Below are 27299 nucleotides of genomic sequence, written 5' to 3'. Positions count from 1 at the left end.
ATGCTGGGAGCAATTTACAGGAGTCTTGTGAAGACAACACTCAAATGAACGTGAGTTACAATAGACCCAGTTAAAAAAAAAAAAAAAACGCGCTACGCCGTCAATTGAGGGACAAAACGCACTCATTGGCTTGATGTCTTATTAATGTAAAACTCACCATTGGCACCTTGTTGTGTATTTAAATCACTACCTTACATAGAGTGACTGAAGTACGGCAGCGTGGCCCTGTGACATCACATCTCTGCGTCGTCAACAACAATGGCGAGCTACTAGTTTATTTTTTTATTTAAAATTTTACAATGTTTATTAAAATGATAACATTAACAGGGGTTTTACTATCAAATTATTATTACTCGTAATAACATTTATCTTTTAAGAACTACATGGCTTTTTATCCATGGTTCCCTTACTTGTGAACCAAACGATTGCAATATTTTTTTTATCACTAAAAGTCAAAGTAGGGATGTCCCCCGGCTTATCACGTGATCGGATATCGGGCCTGATCATGTCATTTTAGAAGATTTTAGAAAATGTGTTTATTTTTTTGTATGTAACTGTAATGTAATTCATTGGCTGCTGTTGACAGCAATCGAGGTCCAATCCATTTTGACTGAGAGGGCTGGGCAGTGATCATCCATTGGTGTCAATGGCCGTTAATGAGTTAAAGGTTACAATTAGAGATGTGACCGAAAATTCGGTGCTTGTTTTTTAGTATAAAGACCGAAAATTGCGAATAGATAACGCAACCAAAACACGGCGAGAAGCAACTTTGTTTCTCGTCCCGTGTCACATCGAGTACAGTGCATTTGAGCCCGAGCGTGAGTAGTTTGTATTGTATATTGAGTAGTTTCATCAAGCGAGCAGTATACAAATAAAGTAGTATTTAAATGTATACATGTACATTTACTGTGGTTTAGTACAATAATTTCATGGCACGACCACTTCCTCTTTTTGTCACATTTTTGACACAAGGGCTGTCAGGCTGGGAGCGACTTCACTCGGCTTCGTCGCCGCGAGGACTCTGCCCACTTGCCTGGCTCTTGATCGATTTTACTTGTTGTACAAGAAAACAGTGAATCTTATTTTAAGGAGTATGAGAGAATGTAAAAGCCTTGTAAATAGCTTTACTAATTTCTGCGAGAATGGAAGTTTTTTTTTTTGTTGTTGTGAACTGATAATTATCAAATAATTATTAGATATTTTCTTTTACCAACGAAGGCTCACAATAAAGTATTGATTGATATAATAGTATCTTCCATGATTGATCGCTTTAAAGAGACATTTTAGTGATTGATAATTATAGACATGTTTAGTTCTTGATAAAACTGCCTTGTCATTCTGACCGGTTTAAACCGGCCTAGGTTCCACAGGTCAACTTCGAGGACAAGCCACAGACAGTGAGAAACTAAATTTTCTGGGACATTAAAGAAATCACATTGTTGCATTTTATTACTTGCTATTGCTTCATGAAATGTATTTGATGAGATAATTATTATATATTTGCTCTAATCAATTGCTACTCGCAATGAATAAATACTTTTACTCATTGTTGCTTAGAAAGAAGGAATGTTTTGTCTTGAAGCCTTGAAGAGGCCTCTTGCCTGTTCAAGGAAAAGCAAAAGAGGCAGCTTTGCTTTTCTGAATGTGCAGACACACATGTATGTAATTCCACCTACATGCACACAGATAGCCAAACACAAGGGGTGTCACCAGCTTGCTTCCCCTTTCCCTTTTAGGGCAAGACACCCGTCTGTTGCTAGGGCCATCCCAAATAAAAAGAGGTGATGGATGGGCTTGTCAGGACGATTGCGGAAGCTGTATTTTGTACGCCAGAATTGCATTGTATAGTTTCCCCTCCTTCTCCTTGCAGCTTTTCAACTAAATTGAGTGCCTTCTCTCCTTACTTGGGTAATATTATAAATGTCCACCTAAGCATTCATATTTGAACTTGACATGAACTACAGTTCCACACAAATGTACATCGACATCTCATTTAGCTTAGCAACTGGGCGCGTGAGACCCATTTTTCGAGTGTCCCAAACTTCCAAAAAAAGTGCATTTATCAAGGTTTCATCGACCGTGAAGCCCACTGAACAGAATGCTACGACGACGCCTGTGTACTAACATATCAGATAGGTATACATCGAAGGAAATTGCACATGAACTTAGTGAAAAGATGATTTTACCGATAGTTTCATGCTTCATTTTATTGCATACAATTTTTTATGTACTTAAAATTGTAACCAATAGGAGCTATGCATTTTATTTGTTTTTGAACCATTTCAGATTGTAAATTTTGCCATCAGCTTTCGCGGTGATGACGTTCTCTGTTCCTACATTGATGTATTCACGTTTACAGTATTATTCTTTGTATCATTTAATTTCAACCATTTAATGATCATCATTGTAGTTGGTATACTTCAACTGTAACATGATGTAGAAATGTTCCATATATCTGCATTTTGATACGGAAAACGAAGTGCAGTCGTGATTTAGTATGCTCACACGATAGCTGTAGTCTGTAGTCAGACTGGCATACAGGTACACTGTTCTGATAAAGTACGCTGGTCTGGCAGAATGCAGGCACCTCCGCTATAGGACGCGCTCAGAGTTTGCCACAAAAAATTGTTTTGTACTACATAACACTTTTAGAACATCGAAATAAGGTGGAAAAAGATCTTGTTTTTAAGATTTTTTTTTTTATCAATGGCTACAAAATAACTAACTAAATAAAATGTTTTATGGAATTGCCGAGGTATCTGTACTGTAGATCCTCAAAATCAAGTGACTGACTAAAACTTGGGTGCAAAAGAAATGTGATTGTGACAGCAATAACAATAATCCCTGGTGTACTACCAATACAGATAGTCCACGGGTTACGATGTACCCGATTTACGTGATTTCGACTCCATCGTCTCGGGTGCCATTTTGTCTCCACTCTTTTTTCGTAACGTTGACTTTTGTTTTGTGATGCATGCTTTTATCTTGGTAGAGGAACCATAGAGCAGGTAGTACTTCCACACCCGAGTAAGATCGCATGTAAACACAAAGAATGTATTTGTCTACATGAAGCAGAGCGCACGCGCACACACGAGGCAGAGCGCATTATCTCCCACAAATAAGTTGCACAGCCGAGAAGAAGATGAAACTGATATACTTTCATTTTATTTTAGTTTCATTACGCAAGTGCTGATGTCATGAGCAGCTGAATAAACTCAGCAAACCACACAGAAGTCTGACATCGTCATTTTGGAGCTTAGCTTGCTGTCTAGCTATGACTTCAACTAGCTTCAAGACTACAGGACTTCAACTAGGGCTTCAACATATTTGCAAGGGCGGTACAATGCCATATAATACATGTTATTTTGAGATTTGGGTGGTATTTTGGGGTGATTAGAGGGTTAATTCCGACCTATTCAGAAATTCGGGTTACATCGCCAGCATAGGAACGGAACTTCGTTCGTAACCCGGGGACTAGCTGTATTTAAATCTCAGGCATGCTGTAAAGTCTGTTAAACGACTACAGGTAAATCTTTGTTTCTTAAAAATAAATGGGCAAGCCATTCAGACCTTTAACCCCACTGGTTAACACACTACCTGTGTATGAACTGCTTGCACCACAAGTCAAAAAGATTTTACTGTCTTACAGGTGCCGTTTCTTAAATGTATTTCTTTGGGGGGTGAGCTATAATTCTACTTCTTTGGAGTGTTGACAAAAGAAGGCCACAGAAATCTGAAGACACCTGGGAACTGTTTACAAAAATTCTTAGTATGTCTCCTTACAAGTCAGACACCTAGGTGTATGAAATGTAAGGCATGCAGGTCTCAAACTGTTCACTGTACTCCCTTGGGAAAAAATCCCATCCATAAAATCGCAGCTGTGAAAGCACAAACGCTCAACGCATAAAAAAGCAGGTTTTAGTTAACAGCAGTGTACTGCAACTATTTATTACCTGTAGCTGAACGAGTTCATTATACGCCTCTTTAACATTGCGTGGAAGTTTGGGACAGTAGCAAAAGAGTGGCAGAGTGGTGGTTCCTCTTTTTAAAAAGGGGGACCAGTAGTTGTGTGCCATCTACAGGGGCATCACACTTCTCAGCCTCCCTGGGAAAGACTACTCCAAGGTACTGGAAATGAGGGTCCGGTCGATTGTCGAACCTCGGATTGAAGAGGAACAATGTGGGTTCCGTACTGGTCGTGGAACAACGGACCAGCGCTTTTCTCTTGCTGGAATCCTGGAGGGGGGCTTGGAAGTATGCTCATCCAGTCTACATGTGCTTTGTGGACCCGGAAAAGGCATATGACCAGGTCCCCCAGGATATACTGTGGGGGTACTGCGGGAGTATGGGGTGAGGGCGGCACTCCATAGGGTCATCCAATCCCTGTACAGGGTGACCCAAAAAAAAAGTTTACACTGCCATAATACAACTTAAATGCCATGTTTATTTAGTTTAGAATTAGAATTCAATCACAAATTATACATTATTGTAAAGAACATGTACAGTACACTCTATTTTTCAATGTGTCCTCCCTTAAGTGTCACAACAGCCTCCAGGCGCCTGCGGAACGCTTCTTTATGTAGGATGCTGTCATCTTTTCCCAAGATCTAACAATGGACCTCTCCAAGGCTGCCACAGAAGTTTGTGGCTTCTTACAGGCACTGTCTTCCACAGTTGCCCATATGCTATAATCCAGGGGATTGAGATCTGGACTCTGGGGTGGCCACATATCACCTTGTCAATCAACTTTTTGGTCCCCACAGATCGGGCACTTCCAGACCCAGGTTTTCATGAGGCTGTTCCAGTATCTTTCAGCTTCTTTTTAACTTTGTAGACTGCACATCTGGATATTCTGAGATTTGCTGCAATCTCAGTAGGTGTCAGACCGGCACGCAGCAATTCAGGTACAGCTAAAGTTTTTTTCATTTTCAGCAGAAGCACAGGAATTGTAGAGACGAGAGATTACCAGCTGCATTGAGTGACCTTAATGAATCACTTAAGCATGACAACCTATTTAGATATGTTTCAATGGCTTTTAAACAGGCAGTCAACTGAGTGTAAACTTTTTTTTGGGTCACCCTGTACACCGAAAGTGAGAGTTGTGTCCTCGGCAGTAAGTCAGAATTATTCCAAGTGGGTGTTGGCCTTTGCCAGGGTTGCCCTTTGTCACCAATTTTGTTCGGGATTTTCATGGACCGGATATTGAGGCATAGTTGTGGTGGAGAGGGTTTCCAGTTTGGTGGCTAAGGATTGCATTGCTGCTTTTTACAGATGACGTGGTCCTGTTTGCATCATCAGCCTGTGACCTGCAGCACTCACTGGACCGGTTTGCAGCAAAGTGTGAAGCGGTGGGGATGAGGATCAGCATCTTCAAATCTGAGGCCAGGTTCTCTGCAGGAAACCGGTGGATTGCCTTCTCCAGGCAGGGAATGAGGCCCTGCCTCAAGTGAAGGAGTTCAAGTGTTTCGGGGTCTTGTTCACGAGTGCTCAAGTGAAGGAGTTCAAGTATCTCGGGGTCTTGTTCACGAGTGAGGGAACAATGGAGTGTGTGAGATTGGACAAAAAATCGGGGCAACAGTAGTGGTATTGCAGTCGCTTTATTGCACTGTTGCAACGAAGAGGGAGCTGAGCCAAGAGGCAAAGCTCTCCATCTACCGTTCGATCTTCATTCCTATGCTGACCTATGGTCATGAGCGATGATTCATGACTGAAAGAACAAGATCGCTGGAACAAGCAGCCGAAATGGGTTTTCCTAGGAGAATAGCTGGTGTCTCATTAGAAATAGGGTGAGAAACACTGCTATTCGCGAGAGGCTCAGAGTCGAGTTGCTGCTCCTTCACGTAGATAGGAGTAAGTTGAGATGGTTTGGGCATCTGGTGCGGATGTCACCAGGACACCTCTCTAGGGAGGTATTTCTGACACGTCTAGCTGGGATGAGACCTTGGGGCAGGCCCAGAACCAGGTGGAGGGCTTATATCTCAACATTGGCTTGGGAGCGCCTCAGGATCCCCCAAGCAGAGCTAGTTAATGTGGCCAGGGAAAGCGAAGTTTGGCGCTCCCTGCTGAAACTGCTACCCGTGACCTGACTTCGGATCAGCGGTTGAAGATGGCTGGATGGATGGACAAGTTCAACGAATGAAAGTTCAAGGCGTATGTGTGACTAGAAATGATGCATCCAGTGTTCAATTTTGGAATATGAACTCTGAACTGAACTAATTCCTTTAAAAATTTGTGAACTGATCTTTGAACTAGAAAATGAAACTTTGAAACACTGCTTGCCCTGCACTCTAGGGTGAGTCTTACCTAGCAGTTACAAAACACTAAATTAGGTCTGGAGCTAATTAAATTGTCATGAGTAGACTTATTATTTGACAGTGCAATACTTGTGGTATTGTTAATTAACCTATCTAGTGTGATGTCTGTACTTTCCTTGTTCAGATACATGCCATTGTCCTTCATTCACTGTTTTATACGCAAAGGTACCTGCCACTCCTTCTACTGATACCAGAGGAAACTTGTACTTCATTGTGAATTGTAACTTAATAGCTGGCTTATCCTTAACTGATAGTTTTGTATTCGCTAGGTGAGGTCATCTTTCTGAAACTGCCTATTATGTATCAAGCAGTGTTGTTTTTGTAAACGATGAATACACTAGTAACTAAAATGTTTTATGACGATGACTAAAAACTCGTCACGGGAGACTAAACATAACGAGACGAGTGCCAGTTTTCGTCTGACGAGACGAGAAGAAATAAAAATGCGCTATAGTTTCCGTCACATGTTCAAAATGTGTGACATTTTTATGTTTTAGTTAGCCCGCATCATAGCAAAGTCCTGATCTCCCAGTCGCCTGCAGTCGGAGAGAACTACTGTACATTTGTGTTTCCAGTGGCTATGCGAAGGATGAATAGCGATGAGGTAATGAATCTGACAATGTAACGAATAGGGAAAGGGGCACGCCGTGAAGCAGGCAGCACATTAGAAGTTTTAGGTATTGGCAGGGTTCCCACCATCCTTCTCAAAGTAGTTTGGTGCCAGTAAAAGTGATACGGACCCCCTAGAGCTGTGACAGAGGTGTCATTCAACTACTTGTAAGTTGTTTTTTGTTTAATCACAAAAGTTAAGAACATTTAATGAAGGTTGAAAAGTTTTTAAATCTTGACATTGTAAGCAGTTTCCTTCTTTTCGAATCCTGTGGCTTATAGTCCAGTCCAGTTATTTGTTGATTTATTTGGGCTAATAGGTAACACATACCTGCAAGCATGCATTGCAGCACTACAGATGTAAATAACAATAAAAACTCATGATCTTTGCTGATTATTTATTGAGTTACTGTTCCGGTTGTTTCATTAATTGCTAGTTATGGTATTTGGTGACACTTTATTTGACAGCGGCGTCATAAGACCGTCATAAAACCATCATAATTATGACATGGCACTATCATTGTCATTACTGAATGCTTATGACAGATGTGATTAAGTGTCTTCTGGCAAATTATGTCACTAACTCCATTTATGTCCAGCTTAGATCTTTTACATCCATTCAAAAGAGAAATAAATCCCAGATAACACTAAATGACATCTGTTATAAGCATTCATGAATGCTCGTACCATAACTAGCACTAAATGAAACAACTGGAACAGTAACTGAAGAAATAATTAGCACATAAAATGAATTTTGATTGGTATTTACATCTGTTACGCTGTAATGCATGCGAGGAGGCATGTTGGACAACAACAGTGGTGACACCAGGTGACAGCAGAGGTTGACTGTCTCCCCCAAGGGAGCAGTGATGGTCAAATGAAGCTTCTTGAAGCAATGAAGCTTTGCAAAAAATTGATTCAAAGCTTCATGGTGGTTCATTTGGTCTTATGACAGTCTTATAATGCCGCTGTCAAGTAAACTGGTACCGGTTGATATCTTTTGGTGTGAATATCCCATAATACAGTGAGGACAGCTGCGGCTTATAGTCCAGTGCGGCTTATTTCCAAACAAATGCCGTTTTTGTGTCACATTTGGTGGGTGGCGGCTTACAGTCAGGAGCGCCTTACAGTGCGAAAATTACAGTACTTTCACTCTTACTTGAGTAATATTATTTTGAAGTAATGCTACTCGAGTAAAATTTTTGGCAACTCCACCCACCTCTGTACTAAACATAGTCGCAATTATGAGAACAAAAAACAGACCTCAACTCCTCTTCCATAAAGACCTGTTGGACCAGTACACACTAGAAAAGAGAAACATCTTATTCTCCACAGATGGATGTGAAAAAAATCTCAGAGTGTCAAACTTTATGAATCATTGTGCACAAATATTCAAATGTGCATTTCAGAAGCCGAGTGTTTTTTTTTTTTTTTTGCATAACAATCCCATTTCGTGAACCGTGATTGCTGTTGTATCAACAAAGCTACCAAACACTGCTACAGATAACAGTGGTAGCTAATATTTCCATGATGCCTTTGTTTTAATGTCAACAACAACCTCACTAAATACTTGAAGTGTGAAATAAAAGCCAAGAAAACTATTGGAGGCGAGTTCATTTCTACGTAAGCTCAGATCAGAACCACAACTTACCTGGGGACCCTGCTCAGTCTTTAAATCAAAGGGGTTGCCCACCACTCGTCTGTTGGCTCTCGCCGCACTGCGTTCCACAAACTCGTCATAGATGTCTTCTTGGACATATGTCCGGGAGCCAGCACAACAACATTGGCCTTGGTTGAAAAATAAGGCAAAGTGCGCCTGCTCCACAGCATCCTCCACTGAGAAGTGAAAAGAATTGTTGATCTCGCGAGAGCAAGTAGATGATAGAAAAAATAAATAACATCTTTTTTAAAGTGTCTGAGGTCCAGGCAGTATTTAATTTTTTGTGACTGAAGAAATGTTTAAAGTTATGTTTTGCAGCTGATATGTAAGCAAACAAGTAATCCACTGCATGTTTCACCTCTGTTAAGCTGGTCCCCATCAGACGCAAATTCATATAAAACCTATGTCAATCGTTTGTGGCGAAACGTCCTACACAATGCTCAGCGCGCTTGAGCAAGCATCCGCACATCGGTTAGAATTGGCGAGTACTCACTATTTTTGTCTTTATTGAGTTTTTTATTACCTTTTCATTGCCTCAAAAATACTTTTTGCATATACAGTATTTCCCTCTCATACATTTAACAAGTGTTGTTAATCTTACTGAAAAAAGTAATTAATTATAGTTACAAATTACTTCTCCCAAAAAGTAATTGCGTTAGTAACTCAATTACCTGAATGTAAGAGTAATTAGTTACTTGGCAAAGTAATTGGTGATAATTACTTTCCCCCCCCCCCCCCCAAAAAAAAAAAAAAACATTGGCCACACTATGTGAAGTTTTTTGTGAAGGTTTTTGGTACAATTGGCCCGAGCCCAATTCTTTACCCTAATTTACCTTTACCCTGAATCAACTGTTAAAAGCTGTTAAAATTGCTTCCATTATTGCATTAGTTCCCTTCTCTCTACTTTCGGCATATGAAAGTTTTAAAACTGTTTCATCATTTAAAGATAGATTCAAGTCAAGATTTTGCCGATTTAGAAGTATTTTAGATAAAAAGTTACTTAGGTTCGCTAGGAAGGTTCTCTACAACAGAGCCGTCCTAAAAAGTCTACTGCTTTAAGATGGCGGCTGTCTACCAACTCATTTAGTGCCATGTCTGTCATTTGCATCTAGTTATATCTATGTACAGTACATGTGATATCTACCATGTCTACCATATCTACCATAACATGCGGGCGTAGTTTGTAGGCTATCGGCTACAACATGTATTATTGGAGCTACCTAGCATCGCATTTGCTCGGCGTCACAACTTTCTTGCCTCGTCCCTACTCCTGCTCTGCTCTGTCGTCTCGGTGAGTCCGTCTCCCTCAGACTTTTCGACCAATATAGTAACGCATAGTAACGCATGCCTTTCCGTCCTCAACGGCGTTGCCAAGTTGAGAAAAGTAATTAATTAGATTACCCACTACTGAAAAAAATAACGCCGTTAGTAACGCCGTTATATTGTAACGCCGTTATTAACAACACTGCATTTAACCATTGTGTTTTATTGTGGTAGCTTTAATGCAGTTGACCAAATTAGTCATGTAGCATATTTAAACCGTACTTATTTGATATAACTACATTTAAGTATTTTCTTAAGGCATTTCTTTAGTACGTTTTGCCTGTATGCATCTAAATAAAACAAGTTGAGCGCACACTGTAGTACTTGGGGGTGAAATTTGCCTCATGTAGACGTTTCGCCGATGTAGGACATTTTGGCAGAACACCGGTTTGTGTTGTAAAAGGTTTTGTTTGTGTTTCTGTCATTTTTGATATATTAACATTTTATAGGTGAATCATAGGTTAATCAGCATTTTGAGCTAAACCTGCTAAAAATGGTTTCAATCGTTTGTGCTTCGTTTGTTGTGGGTTGTGCTGTAAAAAAATATGTTTGTTTTGTAGATTTTCTACTTTTAAATTTATATCTATGGCGAAAGGGAACTGAAATGATGACCTCCATGAAGTTGTGCCCCCATCAGACACAAATCTATTGAAAATTTATGTCATTCGTTTGTGCTGAAATTTTTTTTCGTTTTAGCTGCTATCGGTTTTGAGATATTGAGTTATTAATTTCAAGTGTTGACGTACCTCGCAGCCCCCCATTTACTGCAAAATGGACCCAAAGGGGTGCAATTAGTTTGTGCTACATTTAAGCTAGTTGTTGGGATAACCACATGTTTTTGAGAAAGTTAGTACGCTGCGAAAGACACAACGACTCGAAATTAATCTCAATATCTATAAAATGATAGCAGAACACACTTTTTTTTTTTTACAGCACAAACATACCATAAACAAATGGTACCTTTTCGGGTCCATTTTAGAATAAATGGGAGGCTGCTTGATGCGTCATCACTCGAAATTAGTATCTCCATCTCAAAAACAATTAGGGCTGCAGCTATCGATTATTTTAGTAGTCGATTAATCGATGAACTAGTTAGTTCGAATAATTGAGTAATCGGATAAGGAGCATTAAAAGTTAAAACACCTGAGCTGAGACTCAAACAGTATGAAATAAATAAATGAATGAGGATCTAAGTACAACAAAAGAACAATTGGCTAACGTACATAACAAAACTCAGCTAGCTTAAATGCTATAAAGTGCTAACATGTTGTTTGTTACAATGCTCTTAACAAATTGTTCAAACACATATAAATTACGAATGCATTTAAAAAACATTAGCTCAAACAAAAACTTAGCTTATCTAACAGGGAGCAGCTGAATTCAGCCATGTGAAATAAATTGTCATATTTACCATTGCCAGTAGAGGGCAGTGTATCCACCCAAATCAATAAAAGTAAATGCAAACACTTTCAAAACCACTACAATGCCACTTGAATTAAACGAATACTCAAAGCTTGCCTGGTACACGAGACTCACCGCTGTTCCAGCTATTGAGTCTGGCCACCATTCACGCGGATACAATTTCCAGGGCGGAGCAAGCCACAGCAAACAGACAGCGGAGTGGACCAATCAGCGACAGGCAGACGTGACATTAGTAAAATGACGAGGGAAGGACGAGTGACTTGCGCGCGGAAGTAAACATACGAAGAGAGCGGAATTTATTCAACATGGCTAGCGCGAGACAGACTGTTGTCAATGACTCGTGTCGATGTGTTTTTGGTAATTTAAAACGGATTTTACCGTGGATTGGAACATATTCTCGGCTCTGCCGTTCACCATCTGTGTTGTTGTGGAGACGACTTTCGACGCGCAAGAGTGACGTTGCTCGTAAAGAACACGTCACGCAAATAAACGAATCTGATTTGTCGATTGATTTTGTACTTGCTCGAGAGGCCATTAATGGGCTGGTTCCCAGACTATACTCTCAGTGTTTGAAAAATACAGGGAGAATAGTCTGGCAGAGCCAGGCAACTCAAAGCAGCAAAATTTAATTCGAATCTTTTTTCTAATTGAATTACTCGAGGTAATCGATTAATCGTTGCAGCACTAAATACACCGGCAGCACACACAAAACGTTTTACAGCACTAACCAGCACAAACGAGAATAAACTATTGGCGGCATTTTTTTAATCAAAATGGGGGGATATTTACTTCAGATTGACATATGAAAGAATTGTTAATGTCTCAAAAACAATAGCATAAATGAACAAGCATAAACCTAGCACAAACGAATAACATTTTCCAATAAATTTACGTCTGATGGGGGGGCGAACCTCACAGAGGTGAAATAGTGCCGTTTGTTTGTGCAACATTTGTGCTGTAAAAAATTTCATTTGTGCAGCTACGTTTTGGAGTTATTACAAAAAAATTTTTTTTTAGGTCATCCAGAGTCCAACCAACCCCCCTCCCTCCAACTGACCCAGAAACAATACCTTTCATTTGTGCTATAAAAACTGTTGTTTGTACTCTTACGGTTTTATAGATATTACACATTTCATTTATTTTTTACTGATAGTTTTACGACCTCAAATAAGCAGAAACTTACCCAAGCCTTATTTCAATACATTGTATAGTGAGCTGGGTGAACTCTGGATGACCTAAAAACAATGAGGGTTCTACTGGATGTAAAAACCATAAGCTGATGAATACTGTTTACTTATACACCCATGATGTGCAGGTTTTGCGGAAACAAAGTTGCTGGTGAGTCATTCTTTGTATAGTATGCCATTTGAGTCCCCTATTATAAATTAAGCTGTATTTTCACAAAACTTCATTCAACTTTTTTTTTTTTATATATTATAAATTGCCGTCTATAATAAATTAGAGGGTACAGGCACCTCAATTTTATGTTTTAAATAGGATTTACTTCTAGTGAAAGGTTGTTATGGAATATTGCTGTGTCCCCAGTGTGTTTCATCCAAATGCAGTCTATAAAATAACTAATAAGTATAAAAAAAAAAATCCAAAATATTTTAAAAAAAATGTTAATGTACTGGATAAACTATCTTTAATTGTGTGTTGTTTTTTAAAATGTTATTTTATTTATATATAATTAAGAATAAAAGGTTTTTGTTCGTCCCCAGTGTCACTGTCCACTCTGCTGCGTTCATGTGCCTTTCAGAAAATCCCCATTTATTAATGACACCACTCTTCAGCGATAACAATTCAACAATTCAATTGTGGTAATCAATTTTTTTGTGCCTCCTCAAAAAAATCTTATTTTGAAGTTATATTAAGTACGTTCAGAGTGGTTGATACTCACGTCTCCGCTCTGTTAAAGCTATACACCAAATAAATTAATTGAACTGAATCATTTCAAAAGGTTTATTTGTAAAATTATAGATTTCTCATCTAGTATTCAGTCATGTTGCATACTATGCTAGCAAAGATGAGGGCTAACTTTAGCACAAAATGTCCTCTCAGTTAGTGTCCACTCTGTAATGTCCAAATGGCACCCAATAAAAAAATGAACCTAATGTTGAGTTTATGCAGAAATAAGGACCAAAAAAAAATCATAATTGAAAATAATAGGACTTATCGCAATTCCTGAATATCAGAAAACGTTGCATGACATCTTAACAGGATTCGTGTCGCTGCTCTGCTGAATATCCATCATAGTTTGTACAAAAGTTAGTGTTTGTGTTATTAAAATAGACAACAATAAAAAAAAAGCATAAATTACAAACAAAAACCTACTTTTTGCATCAGACATGATGATATTGGGACTTTTTCCTCCTAGTTCCAGAGTGACCTTCTTCAGGTTACTGTTGCCTGAAGCCTGCTGGATTAGATGACCAACCTGACAGAAACAACAAACACGCAACAATCTGTTGAGGAAGGCAACATCTCTACTTTGTTGAATATTGTTGGAAATGTAGACTTTTAGCCTAATAAGAAACATAAAAATAAATTAATAAAAAGACGTTTACTGATTTGGCCAAGATCATTTTGGATCAAAGAAAACAGGTCGTTCACCAGAAGGTTAAAGTACAGGTCAATGTCAAAGTTCAAGAATAGTTGAAGCCAACCTCATTAATCATCTTATTGTCAATCTTGTTTGGGACATTAATTTTGTCATTCGTGCCAAAACGACAGAACTTTATCTAATATTTATATGCATCTAGATTAGACAACATTCACTTTGACATCAAACACAAGTGGGCTGACATTATGATGTCAAAAACAAAAACAAAAAAAAACATTATTCATAACTGACCTTTGCTATCTGATTGATGATAAAATGATGACTCAATTTTAGAGTATATAGCATTTTCCCAACAGCCACAAGTGAAAAGAAAAATTAATTCCATCATAAATCACCAAGCATCATGAATACAAATACACCTTTGCTCTCAGCACACTGGCGCATAACATAAAGGATCTTTATTCCCTGTTAGTGTCCATACATTGGTACACCCATTCCAAAGAAAAGAAGTCGAAGTGTTGCCACAATAAAAAGTAGGGGTGTGACATTATATCTACAAAATAGGCTTTGTAGCCCAAAAGGTTATTAATATGCTCCCACCAAGAATTGATATATCATTTAAAAAAGGAACCAACAGGTTGCTACCAAAATCTTATATTCGAATAGTGTCTAAGTTAGCTCACTAACTGCCATTGACAGCGCTAGACATCAAATTCATTTTTACTGTTTCGGACATCTAGCACCATCAATTGCGCTGAAGCCAGAGCATTCACAGCTAGTCTTTTGTAGGCAATTACAGATCATTTCTTGTTCATTTTAGGTCATTTACAGTTGGCCCCCCATTAGACGCAAATTTGTAGAAAAATGATGTAATTTGTTTGTGCTTTATTTGTGCTGCTATCATTTTTTAGATATCAACAATTGTCCTATAAGTCAAAGTGAGGTCAACCAGCCACCGATTTTGTTTTAAAAAAGGCTTAAAATATTGTCAATCGTTTGTGCTACGTTTGTGCTGTAAATATTTTCGTTTGTGCAGCTATCATTTTTTAAATATTAATTTCTAGTTATGACGCCACGCAGCTCCTCATTTATGGACCCAATGGACCCAAAATGGTGCCATTTGTTTATGCTACGTTTATGCTGTAAAAAATTTCGTTTGTGCTGCTATCATTTTGTTGATGTTGAGATATTAATTTTGAATGATGACGTCAATTGCAGCACCTCGGTTGCGAAGCGTACCATCTCTCCCAATAACTGAGGGGTATCCCAACAACTAGCACAAACGTACCACAAATGAATGGCACCATTTTGGGTCTATTTTGCAAAAATATGGGGACTGCGTGACGTCATCACACAAAATTAATGTCTCAATATCTCAAAAAACAATAGCAGCACAAACTAAATTTTTACTGCACAAACGTAGCACAAACCAATGACATATCTTTTCTTTAAATTTGCGTCTGATTGGGTTGGGTTACTTCCTGCTGATTTTGCGTCACTTCCTATTCATTTGGGGACATTCTTGATTCACTTCCTTTTCAGTAACCCAAAATCAACAAGAATTGACCTGTAAATGGCCCAAAATCAACACGACAGTGACCTGTAAATGCCCTAAAAGGAAAAGGAAGTGACCAAAAAGCAATAGAAAATGATGTGAAATGCCCCAAAATTAACTCATTACTTGGCATTGGCTGCCACTGACAGTCATAGCTGTCCAATCCATTTGAACTTGGAGGGTGGCAGTGAATGAACATTAACTCTCCCACCAGCGAACCCCAGAACATTCGTTCATTCACTGCCAACCCTCCCACTTCAAATGGACTGGATGTCTACTAGTGATAAACTAATCCCAATTTACAACAGAAGAATGAAAAAAGCTTGTTTTTCTGTTTATTAGTCGTTTTATAGAATATCCAAAAATGATTTCCTGACCCAAGTATCCATAACTGTTGTATCGCCATATAATAAGATCATCATTATCATGACCCTTGAATCGCAAATCGTATTGTATCATGAGCTATCTCGTGGTTCCCACCCCTACTCAACAGAAAGCAAGAAATGCCTTGAATGAACATTTTTTTCTTTCTCCGGCAGTATCAAGGTAACATACGTAAATAGTTGGCATATCAAGATATCCATTCTATTTTTTAGAACTATTGGGGGAAAAACTGGAAAGCTGGGACATGTTCCTACCTCTGTTGATCCTGTAAAGGCCACTTTATCAACATCCATATGTCTTGCAATGGCAGCACCAGCTGTGGGACCCATACCAGGCAAGATATTAACCACACCTTCTGGAAAACCCACCTGAAAATAAAATGTTCATTCTTAAGAAAATATTGAGACAACTCCAGTAATAGTTGACTAAATTGAGCATAATAGTGTTCATCTCCTCTTAAGATGCCATGTAAAACATAACCGATATAAAGAAAACCAATTCATCAATTACTATGTCCGCACAAATTGTTTCAATCCCACATTGCAGAAAGATGAAAAGCAAGAAAATGTCTACTGGTGTGAATGTACTCTAAGTGCAAATGGTTTTCTTTTGGATAGGCCGTGCGTTTTTTTGGTTGTTTTAATTACTCCCTACAATTGAAAGGAATGTCTCGACGAGTCAAGGGTGTACACTGCCTTAACACAAAATCGGCTGGGAAAGGCTCCATCTATACACTGTGACTATACACTGTTCAAAAAAGTACAATAAAATACTGGCAGCTACGGCCCTCATAATATTAACAGAATTTTTTTTTTTTTTTAAACGGAAAAACGTGAAATACACGTAAAACAGTGTCGTGCATCAATATCCCGGAACCTGATAGTAGTTTTTGAAAATTATGGTAGAATTTCCATCCTCCCATGGGGATTCAGAATCGTCACCTTTCAAACTAAATGTCTCGACCCCCTGGGGTTGTAGAACCAATGCCAAGGCAAAGGGCATTAATCGGAAAATATTATATCTAGTAATGGACTTTATAATCTGCTGATGGGACACGGGGCGTGGGGCTGATTCATAGGGGGCCGATCGCCGTCAAAGCTGACCGGGTGCAAACAAAAACAGAAAATTCTTGTGACTAAATGCTTAAATCCCTTAATTCTTTATAGATATGGACGTAAAACAGTTTTGAGTCTTGGTTAAAAGCAAAATAACCGGGCAGTTAGCATTTATTTTACGTAAATATGTCAAATGTGCTGCTATCTTTAAGCCACTGTGGTGCCGTCTTATAACCAAAGAGCTTTTTACGTGGAAAGTTTTGGGAATAAATGCTTAAATCCCTGAATCTTTTATATATACAGTGTATGCACATAAAACAGTCTCGATTCTTGGTCAAAAGCAATAAAATATATATATATATTTGGATCGGATCGGACACCAATATGGGCAAAAAAATGCGCATTGGATCGGAACACGGAAAAATTCCGATCCAGACTTCCGATCCAGTTTTTTGCAAAAACCGGGCCGGGTTTTCCAGCGCACCCATTTACCTAATCCATTCCAGTTTTTGCTTTGGTTTCCCTAAAATCCGGTCCGCATTTTACGGCACACCTTCAACACACTACATTACCGTCTCCCAATTTACCGAGAGACTTTATCGGTAAAAATGTCAGCTGTGTGGGATCATTTCACCTTAAAGGACGACAAAGACGAAGAGGCAGAGTGCAACATTTGCCACAATAAAGTCAAGCGTAGTGGTAAAGCTGTAAGAAGTTTTAATACAACCAACCTAATCAAGCATTTAGCGAAATACCACCACAAACAATATAAGGAGTATGTTAAGAAAACCAAAGACAAAAAGAAAGGTCCTACGCAAATAACACTGGCAGAAACTTTTGCTATGCGTGACAAACTGGCACTCGACAGTCCCAAAGCCCAGGGAATAACAAGAGTCATTGCCGAAGAATTCATTCTGGATGATGAGCCATTATCTCTCGTGAGTATAGACGCACCATCCAACACTTATGCTGCATTCCAGAGAAGTGGGAAGTCGGATTTATCCCACTCGGATGGTACCAGTTCCGACCTCAAAGCGTTCCAAGCAAATGTAAACAACAAAGATGGCTGATCGCGACGAGGTGTTTTTTTATTTTGGCCATCCAAAGACATTTTGACCTCCAGCGAACCTGCCTTCCTATAAGCGATCAAATAGTAGAGGAAAAACGACGGCTGCGTTATAGCCCACACTGTAAACTGCCTTTTTTTAGTTACATCCTTTGCTGATCGTCAATATAAAAACATAGCACAACAAAGATAATTCACTGTATGAGAAAAAAATACATGGCGTCTCAAATAAACTTGATTTACTTAATTATTGTGTTATCATTCAATACGTTCTCATGAGCGCCATTTTGTCCAGTGACGTCAGATTGAAACAACTTGGAAGTCGGGGTAGTTATTTCTTCTCCGACTTCGCGACTTGGACCTCCCAGTTCAAGTGGCGTTCCAATGATATTTTCCTAGTAGGAGGTCGGAGAAATCCGACATCCCACTTTTCTGGAACGCAGCAATAGACCCGGGTAATGCCAATGCTCAACTCACGGCTTTAGCTCAACTCATGCCGCTGGATGAAAAACACAAGAATACCTGACTGCTGCTGACAGCCGCTACAAACTACGTCGTCGTTTTACTGGAGATAATAGATATCATATGTATATAGAACTAGATGCAAAACGACAGACTCGACTGCGTTAGCAACACTGAAGTATTGAAAACCAGATGCGTTAGTAAATAGCCGCCATCTTAAAGCAGAAGACTTCCCTAGTAGGCTGTTGTGAACCTTCCAAGCGAACCTTTTTATCTAAAATACCCCTAAATCAGCAAAATCTTGACTTGAATCGATCTTCCAAACAGTTTTAAAACTTTCACATGTCACAACTTTAACCGTTGATTCGCAAAATTAAATGAATTGAATGTAGTTTAAAGCTGCTGATACAGAATGGGGACTTGAGTATTTTATTTACTGTTTTAAAATGTTAACTTGATAGTGAAATAGTCGTTTATTTAAACCTGAGAGGCTTTTTGCACAATTTTTGTAACTAATGCATGAAACATTAAAAGCATCTGATAGCTTGGGGGATTTGTGGGAATTTCCACTGAGGTTGTTGGTGTGTTTTGCTTTTTTAAGACAGTTTACAATATTATTTGCACGTTTTACTGATGACTATGCCATTTCTGTTTGTTATTTATAATGTTTTGTGTTTGTCACTGAATAAACAGGTCAGTTTCTTGTTACCAACCGTTGTGTTATTCAAACTCACCTAATTCAGCTGGCTAGTTGTTATCAAGAGTACTAAAACCTTTTTCAAGATGAGTCTGACAACTAAGTAAGGAGGCTAAATAACTTTAAACTTTAACACATGTTCAGATAGGTCGGTATCGGTATCGGCCAGTATCGGTATCGGATCGGAAGTGCGAAACAATATCGGTATCGGATCGGAAGTGCAAAAACCTGGATCGGGACATCCCTAGTTGCAATTTTTGGGAATAAATGCTTAAATCCCTGAATTCTTTGTGGATATTAACGTAAAACAGTCTCGATTCTTGATTAAAAGCAAAAAACTGGGCAGTTAGCATTTATTTTACGTAAATATTGCGAATTGTGAAGCTAATGCTGTAGCGGTTAATTTCTCCCATTCATTTTTTTCCCACAATGTTTCAAAATGAATACATGGTACAAAAAATATCATAATTATCTTGAATCCTCGAACAAATCACTCCTGAGACAATCCTTTCTGTCTGTATGTGGTGCAGCTTTCGTACTTTTTCAACCTAAATTCGGCGTTGGATCTCTGCATGTGTCGAATAAATGCGATTGAAGCGCAGTGTAGGACGGCCCCCTACTTGAAGGTGTGGTGCAGTGTCTGGGAAATGTGACCCGTCAATATCATTATGAAGTCTACGATTACATGCATGTGTATTTTTCAGCCTTTCAGTTCCAGTTTTTCAACCAAGTGTTTCCAATATTCGGTTTTGGCCAAGAATTTTGCTTTCGGTACATCCCTACAAATAATTGTCAGTTGCAGCCCTACTTGACAGTAAACCTTTCACGGTTTTCCCCTTTTCTTAACAGTGCAATTCTGGCAACTACAGCTTCCAGTACTGTACCGTGAATCCTGTTAAGTTTTTTTGGTTATTTTTACAGCGTAATGAGAACATGGTACAGCCACACTGATATAATGGATTGACACTCATGTTAAAATTCCAGGTTTCATTCAGTCCATCATTGACACCCTTATCAATCACTTCATGCTTTAATTTACTACAATTCAAATGTTATCCCATTACTAGTCCCTTGTGCATTGCTGTTTATTCAGCTATTATTAAACAAGATTAGCCAACAATATTTGTATAGTGGCAGAATGTTGAAATAAGGCTTATCAAGAAAAAACCTTTAATCCATTCAAACTATATGGAAGAGGAGAAACACACCCATGAATGACTGCAGATGTATGAAATGAATCAGAAATCTAAAAGTTAATATTTATACTGAATAATTACTTGACACAATGAAGGACAGAGAGTACTATGAAGTGGCAACGATTGCTGAAGTCTGCAAGATGAACAAAGTACCTCTTTTATCAGGTTGGCTACGTAGAGAGCGGTAAGCGGCGTCTGCTCAGCGACTTTCATCACCACAGTGTTACCGGTTGCGAGAGCGGGGCCAAGTTTCCATGCCTGCATAAGGAGAGGGAAGTTCCACTGGGGAGAGAAAAGGAAGAGCAAACAGAATTTTACCACTTTGCATGCCTCCTCAATGGTTTGATCTCATATAACAAATATTACAACTTAGGTTTAAAAACTAAGCCTTTACAGTCAATCTTAAAAGACTACATTTTTGCACATCCTGTTATCTTTATTCTTTGAGACGATTCCCAAATTCGAAACCATGTACCAGGTTTTCCCATTTCACAATTCTAGGAGATTTAAATGGGCCAAGTCTAGTGGCAAAAGTTAGCTGTTTGGGGGAAAGAAATTGCTAGTACTAATTACTGTAATGCTCACTTGAAAATTTAATAAAAGAGTGAGAACACATTTTACATTGAGGGAAGAAAAAGTTGGTTGAACTTGAAAATTTAAGTCAACTGCCTTTTTAAGTTGTGATAGAAAACTCAATAAAACATACATCGAACCAAGGGCGTAGGTTTACTACCATTATTAAGTGAATTATTTTAGTTATGTTCACACTATTTATCCCTTTTTACTTGCTGAATGTGCCAGTCCATTTTTTCCTCCTCAAACGCACGTTTGATTGGCTGATGACTTGACCACCGCTCCCGACACATATACACACACGCAACATGCCGCCCCTTCGAAGTTTTTTTTCCCCCGTCCAACAGCAGCCACTGTCAGTAATGTAAAAAGACGTCAATGTTGTGGAGGTGAGGGAAACACAACTATTTTTGCTACTGTAAGTCTGACCTGCATCAGAGTTAGCATACAGTGTTTGCCGAAAGTATTGGCACCCCTGCATTTCTGTCAGATAATGCTCAATTTCTCCCATAAAATGATTGCAATTACAAATGCTTTGGTAGTAATATCTTCATTTTTTTGCTTGCAATGAAAAAACACAAAAGAGAATGGGGGAAAAGAATTAAATCATTATCATTTTACACAAAAAACTTACACAAAACTTACACAAAAAAAAAAAAAAAGGGCCTGACAAAAGTATTGGCACCCTTTGAAAAATCATGTGATGCTTCTCTAATTTGTGTCGTTAACAGCTTCTGTTACTAACCTGTGGCACATAACAGTTGGTGGCAATAACTAAATAACACTTGCAGCCAGTTAAAATGGATTAAAGTTGACTCCACCTCTGTCCTGTGTCCTTATGTGTACCACATTGAGCATAGAGAAAAGAAGAACAAAGAATTGTCTGAGGACTTGGGAAGCATAATTGTGAGGAAGCATGGTCAATCTCAAGGCTACAAGTCCATCTCCAAAGACCTGAATGTTCCTGTGTCTACAGCGCGCATTGTAATCAAAAAGTGTAAAGGCCATGGCACTGTGGCTAACCTCCCTAGATGTGGACGGAAAAGAAAAATTGAAGAGACAATAAAACGAAAGATTGTGCGAATGGTGGATAAAGAACCTGGACTAACATCCAAACAAGTTCAAGCTGTCCTGCAGTCCCATGGTACAATAGTGTCAGAGTTTTGTGTAAAATTATGATTTTTTTTTTCCCATTCTCTCTTGTGTTTTTTCATGGCAAGCAAAATAAATGAAGATATTACTACCAAAGCATTTGTAATTGCAATCATTATCCAGAAGAAACAGAATTATCTGACAGAATTACAGGGGTGCCAATACTTTTGGCCAGCACTGTACAATACTTTAGTTTGAGTCTAGGGGTGCTCCAGTCTTCAAAGTCTCCAATCTTCTCTTTCTTCCATCTCTTAATTTGCCACTGTGTTGAAATAAAATGGTATTTCTTGAATTGCACTCAAATATTTTGACAAATTAAAAAATAATAATAAAAACACACACACAAAAAAAAAAAAAAAAAAAAAAGTATTCACACCCAACTTAAAAAAAGCAGCATATTAACATGGTGCACTGCAACATTCCTGCACATGCTATTTTTATTCTCTGGGTAGATTACTAAATTCTCTGGCTTGAGAACAAGAATCAAGAAACAAGGCAACTGGAGTTTTGGACAACATCTTTTGACGTAGCCAAAGTCATCCTAGAGAAAGAAAAGGTTTTTAATACACATTGGTGGGGTTGCAAAAGTAGGTCTGCAGTAACACAGTATATTTGTGTGTAATAAATTAAAAGGAAGGACTAACCCTGTTTGTAAGAGGCTGTGGCAACGCTAGAACTGAGAAACAAAACAGGAAAGAGTTGTATCTATCAAATGTGAAGAAAAGTTGCGATACAAACGCAGGGAAAGATGGAGGTCTATATCATGCAACATTGAATAACAACTGACAACAGAGTCAAATGTCCTAGCAGGGTTTCCCCCACTTATAACAGATTGGGCACACTGCCATACCAAAATAAAAGCCGCCATGCTTTGCAAATGAGGTTTTTTTTTTTCAAAGGCTGTTTCAAACTAGCGGCAGCCTTGTGTGAAGGGTTCAGCGGCAACCTATTCATTGTGTATTGCAATGTCCGTAACTAAGCGCGGCCCCCTTAACTCATTTGCTCCCAAAAACGTATAAATTTGTTTTATTTTTAATTGTTTCAGTGTCCCAAAGACGTATTTATACGTCTTTCATGTTTTTTTTTCCCACAAGAGACATCTCTAGGTTCCGATTCAACCACAGAGCTGGAAATCCATTTTAAAGCAATAAAACTGGCCACTGGAGGGCAGTAGCGCATTTGGTAAGACCCCCAACCCGATTCAACGGAACGAACGGCGGGGCACACGGCCGGGGCGCAGGCGGAAGACGACCGAATGGACGTCCAGGTGCCAGACGGCGGATGACCGAGCAGCACAACTGGGAGGATGTCCGGGATGCCAGGCGCTGGATGACCGAGCAGAACGACCGGGACCACCAGTGCAGCGGACGATGCTGTTGAATCAGTACTGGAATGACTCCAAAAAATCCATCTTTATGAGGCAGGCGGCGATGAGGGAAAAGTTTACCCCGGCCGTCGTGGCCACAACAGCATCTTCTCTTTTTTTTTTCCTGCTGAAAGAAGAGAGTCTAACTATTCTTTTGGTGGGTTCCATGTTTATATAGCAATAGAACAGAATTTTCTGTGGGCCTTGCAATATCAGTCAAAATCCAGTAAAATGGCCGGGAGCGAAGGGGGTCGCACCGGTGAAAATGGCTGGGAGTGAATGAGTTAAGAGACCATTGGACTGTAGAGTTGTGACGTTGAGGGAAGCGAGTAGGAAGAATGGGAGAACGGGCGAGATAGCGAGAGATAGCGGTCGCATGTCACGGGCGCCCGGCTGTCTTGGACGGATTGGCAAGTTTGAATGAATTTCCGGCGAGAGGTGGGGCCCAAAGTAGAGCCTTGCTCCATTTCAGAACGCCGCAGCGCTAACGTCAACAACGCATCCAATAGCAGAGGGGCAGGCGTACTTATATATGTGCTATCAGGCTGTTTCGGAAGACGGATATACGCAATCACGGCTGGCGAAACCTTAATAAATGCGCTTTTTTTTCAGGTTTTGCGACCTCTGGGACACTTGAAAAATGACTCTTATGCCTCTCCTTGCTAAGCTAAATGTTGCCTCGACGTGCATTTATGTGGAAATGTAGTTCACGACCAACAACAAAAACTATTCACCTTCTCACCGAAACTAGTAAAACTCTCCACGGCTATTAGAATTTCCCCCTACTTCTTGAAATGTGTCCGTTAACAGAAGGACTATTATTGTGTTTGTACTGTAGTACTTATTAATTTCAATTTATTCACACACATTCATATTCACAAAGTGTACATCATCTAATAATGCTGACCTAGGATCACGTGTGAGTCAGGTCTCCTTAAGAAGCTACTCAAAGCTTAAAGCCAGAAGCCTGCGTACATTATGACAATCATAAGAAAAATTTTAAGAAGAGCAGAAAGAGTGAACTGTCGCATATTGTAGTATTCTCATATAATAACATAATGACAAAAAAATAACATTAAACACTAAATACACACACACAAAAGAAATACTTCCCTAAAAGAGGACAATTTATAACCTAGGTATATTGGATTTTTTTACATTTACTAATCAGAATGCTTTTTAGCATCGTTTTAAAGGTGGAGATGGATTTCAACACTTTTAGCTTGTTGTCGCTCTCATTCCAAATTAGGGCAAAATAAAAGGAAAAAGAAGGACTACGACATTTAAGTCGTACTATTGCTACAAAAAAAAAAGTCGCATTATTACGTAGGGTATTGTAGCTGTAATCAGCTATGCAGTTTACGTACATGTACAGTAGGTGAGAGCTACGACATTAGCCTGATTAATGAAATATTTCAAACAGATCTTTCTTATTGTGTTTTCCTGGGGAAAAATGTGGGGAAAATTAATCTAATTTGTCATGATATGACGCAGTTTCGCCGTGGCACGACATGGTGAGAATGTCCGACTACGATGCAGCCCACCACCAATGTTCCCTCTAATTTTTCATGTGTCTGAGCAAACACACAATCTCCCTGAGCACACTGCGGCCCACTGTGAGCAACATCAGATGTGCACCGTATTTTTTGGACTACAAGTCGCACCAGCCAAAAAATGCGCAATGAAAAGGTAAAAACATACATGTCGCACCGACGTATAAGTTGCATTTTGGGGGGAAATTTATTTGGTATAATCAACCACCAAGAACAGACATGTCATTTTGAAAGGCAATTTAGAATAAAAATACAATAGAGAACAACAGGCTGAATAAGTGTACGGTATGATAACATTACATGACTCATAAAAACAAACGAACGGAGAACATGCCTGGTATGTCAATGTAACATAGCTATTTAGAGTTATTCAGATAACTACAGCATAAAGAACATGCTAACTAGCAACAATGATATAATAATGTGTGAATAAGTTCACATATAAGTCGCTCCAAAAAATAAGACGCACCCTCTGCCAAACTAAGAAAAAAACTGCGATTTATAGTCCGAAAAATACGGTACATAGCGGCCACACACCAGTATCACGCCTATTAGCATTTCTACTGCCCGTAAATTATTTATTACTAAGAGCATTTAATGATTAACATCCATAATTTAAAAATCTTAATAAATGTCACTGGAATACACACCAATCTGACTTAAATCGTACCTTATTTTTCACGTCTTAATGTATAAGACATTTGGTGTACTGATATGTCAGTGCTCTCATCTACTATCAGTGTATGCCAGGGTGCATTTTTAACACTGCACATAGTCTCGTTCTCCACTATATCATTGATTGAGTTTACACATTCAAAGGCATAGTTTTTACTTCGCCAGCTTTCTTGGTATACTCACATACTTTGCCGTGTGATTGCGGATTTGTTGAACTGACACCATTGACGCATTCATTTCGATGGCAAGTAAAATATTGTCAATGAGAACTTCAACTTGCTCTGGGTCAGATTTTGTTTTGTGGGACAGCTCGTTTCTCTTCTGTCGGTCTTTTGCATTCTCCCGCAATAATGTACCAATCCCCTGTCGCATCTTGAGTCTTTAATTTTCAACAGCTTTCAAATGACTTTTCTGCTGAATATGACGCTTGAGGTAGTCCAACTTCCATTCAGTCCACATTTTTCCCTCTGAAAACTCACTTGGTACTTTGGCTTCAGTTTCACCACTTGTTCGTCTATTTGCACATGCTCCGACAGCCACTCCTTCTTATATGAACCGCATTTCTTTTTTACTTTGGCTTGGTGAGTGGATGTGTCGCTGCCCGTTCGTTTCGCCATGATAAGGGGTTGGCCTTTACGTCTCTCAACTCCGCCGCACTCACGCACTGTTGTCAGCTTGCTAACCTACACCGCGTGTGTAGGCTGGGCAATACACAAGCAATGTCAATGCTATGATTGGCTGCGTAGCGGAAGTGAACCTTATCGTATCATTTGCTGGACACCTGTCACTCACCGAGTTACAACATACGTTTCTGTTGATTTTTTTTTTTGTGCGCAGCATTGAATTTCTTGTGCGCAGAGTAGGTGCCAGCAGTGCGCGATTGCGCACGCGCGCAGTTTAGAGGGAACATTGCCCACCACCACAGTTTTAAAAAAATCCTAGGGGAAACCCAGGCTAGTATGGTGAAATTTCAGGAGAATCAAGAGATACAGCAGTTCCCAAGACCGATGTACAAGATGCAAAAGCAGCCAATAAAATCTTAAGAGCAGTCATCAGAATTGATTGTAAAAAGCCACATTCACTATCCTTTCAATTGTCCTTAGCAGAATACTTTTTCACTTGGAGAAAACTGAATTCCTGAAAGACCTCGGAATTTGTTCTCGATTTGATGAATGCAATCTGAGTCAACTATTTTGCATGCCAACATTAAATAAGAAAACGCCAAACCATAACACAGTAACCATGAATAAATAACGCGATTGTCTCTCTGCAGTGGTTACACTAGGCCCCAAGTGTAAGTCTGCTCTTTTCATTGTGCCTATAGTTGGCAACTGTGAAAGGAGAATAGGTTTCGGCAAACCTAACCCTTCTTAGACTCTGGAGTTACAGCAACCTTTTGAAGTTACAGAAACACAAAAAGTCTCATTGTGTCGCGAAAAAAGGGCACCATCGGCCAAGAGAAGTTTGAAATCTAATTCTTATAGAACTGAAAGTGTAAAGACATGACAATAGTCTATTTGTGTAACTTCCAGAGACATTCGTACAAGAAATGGACCCTGTTTCTAAGAGCAACATTTTGAAAGATGTCCGTTTCTGAACGCGATTAGGATCCTAAAACTATTGCTGATAATGAACGGCAAATTAATTCGGAATAATGAGCCAAACTCGTGGAGC

At 39.2% G+C, this 27299-nt stretch overlaps 1 protein-coding gene across 3 annotated transcripts in view; it reads right to left on the bottom strand.

Moving 5' to 3' along the window:
* The window catches only part of LOC130914841 (aldehyde dehydrogenase, mitochondrial-like), a 61082-nt gene that overhangs the window by 5666 nt on the left and 28117 nt on the right, over positions 1–27299 (bottom strand). For all 3 annotated transcript variants that reach the window (XM_057834384.1, XM_057834385.1, XM_057834383.1), the window contains exons 6-9: positions 20460–20588; positions 16085–16198; positions 13663–13765; positions 8575–8759 (exon numbers count right to left, since the gene is read on the bottom strand). In XM_057834384.1, the coding sequence (XP_057690367.1) occupies positions 8575–8759; positions 13663–13765; positions 16085–16198; positions 20460–20588 (531 nt within the window). The remainder of the gene's footprint in view (positions 1–8574; positions 8760–13662; positions 13766–16084; positions 16199–20459; positions 20589–27299) is intronic.

This window comes from Corythoichthys intestinalis, chromosome 4 (assembly GCF_030265065.1).
Source record: "Corythoichthys intestinalis isolate RoL2023-P3 chromosome 4, ASM3026506v1, whole genome shotgun sequence".
Lineage (NCBI taxonomy): Eukaryota > Metazoa > Chordata > Actinopteri > Syngnathiformes > Syngnathidae > Corythoichthys > Corythoichthys intestinalis.
The sequence above is the reverse complement of the archived record's forward strand: the minus strand, read 5'-3'. Positions and strand labels throughout refer to the sequence as shown.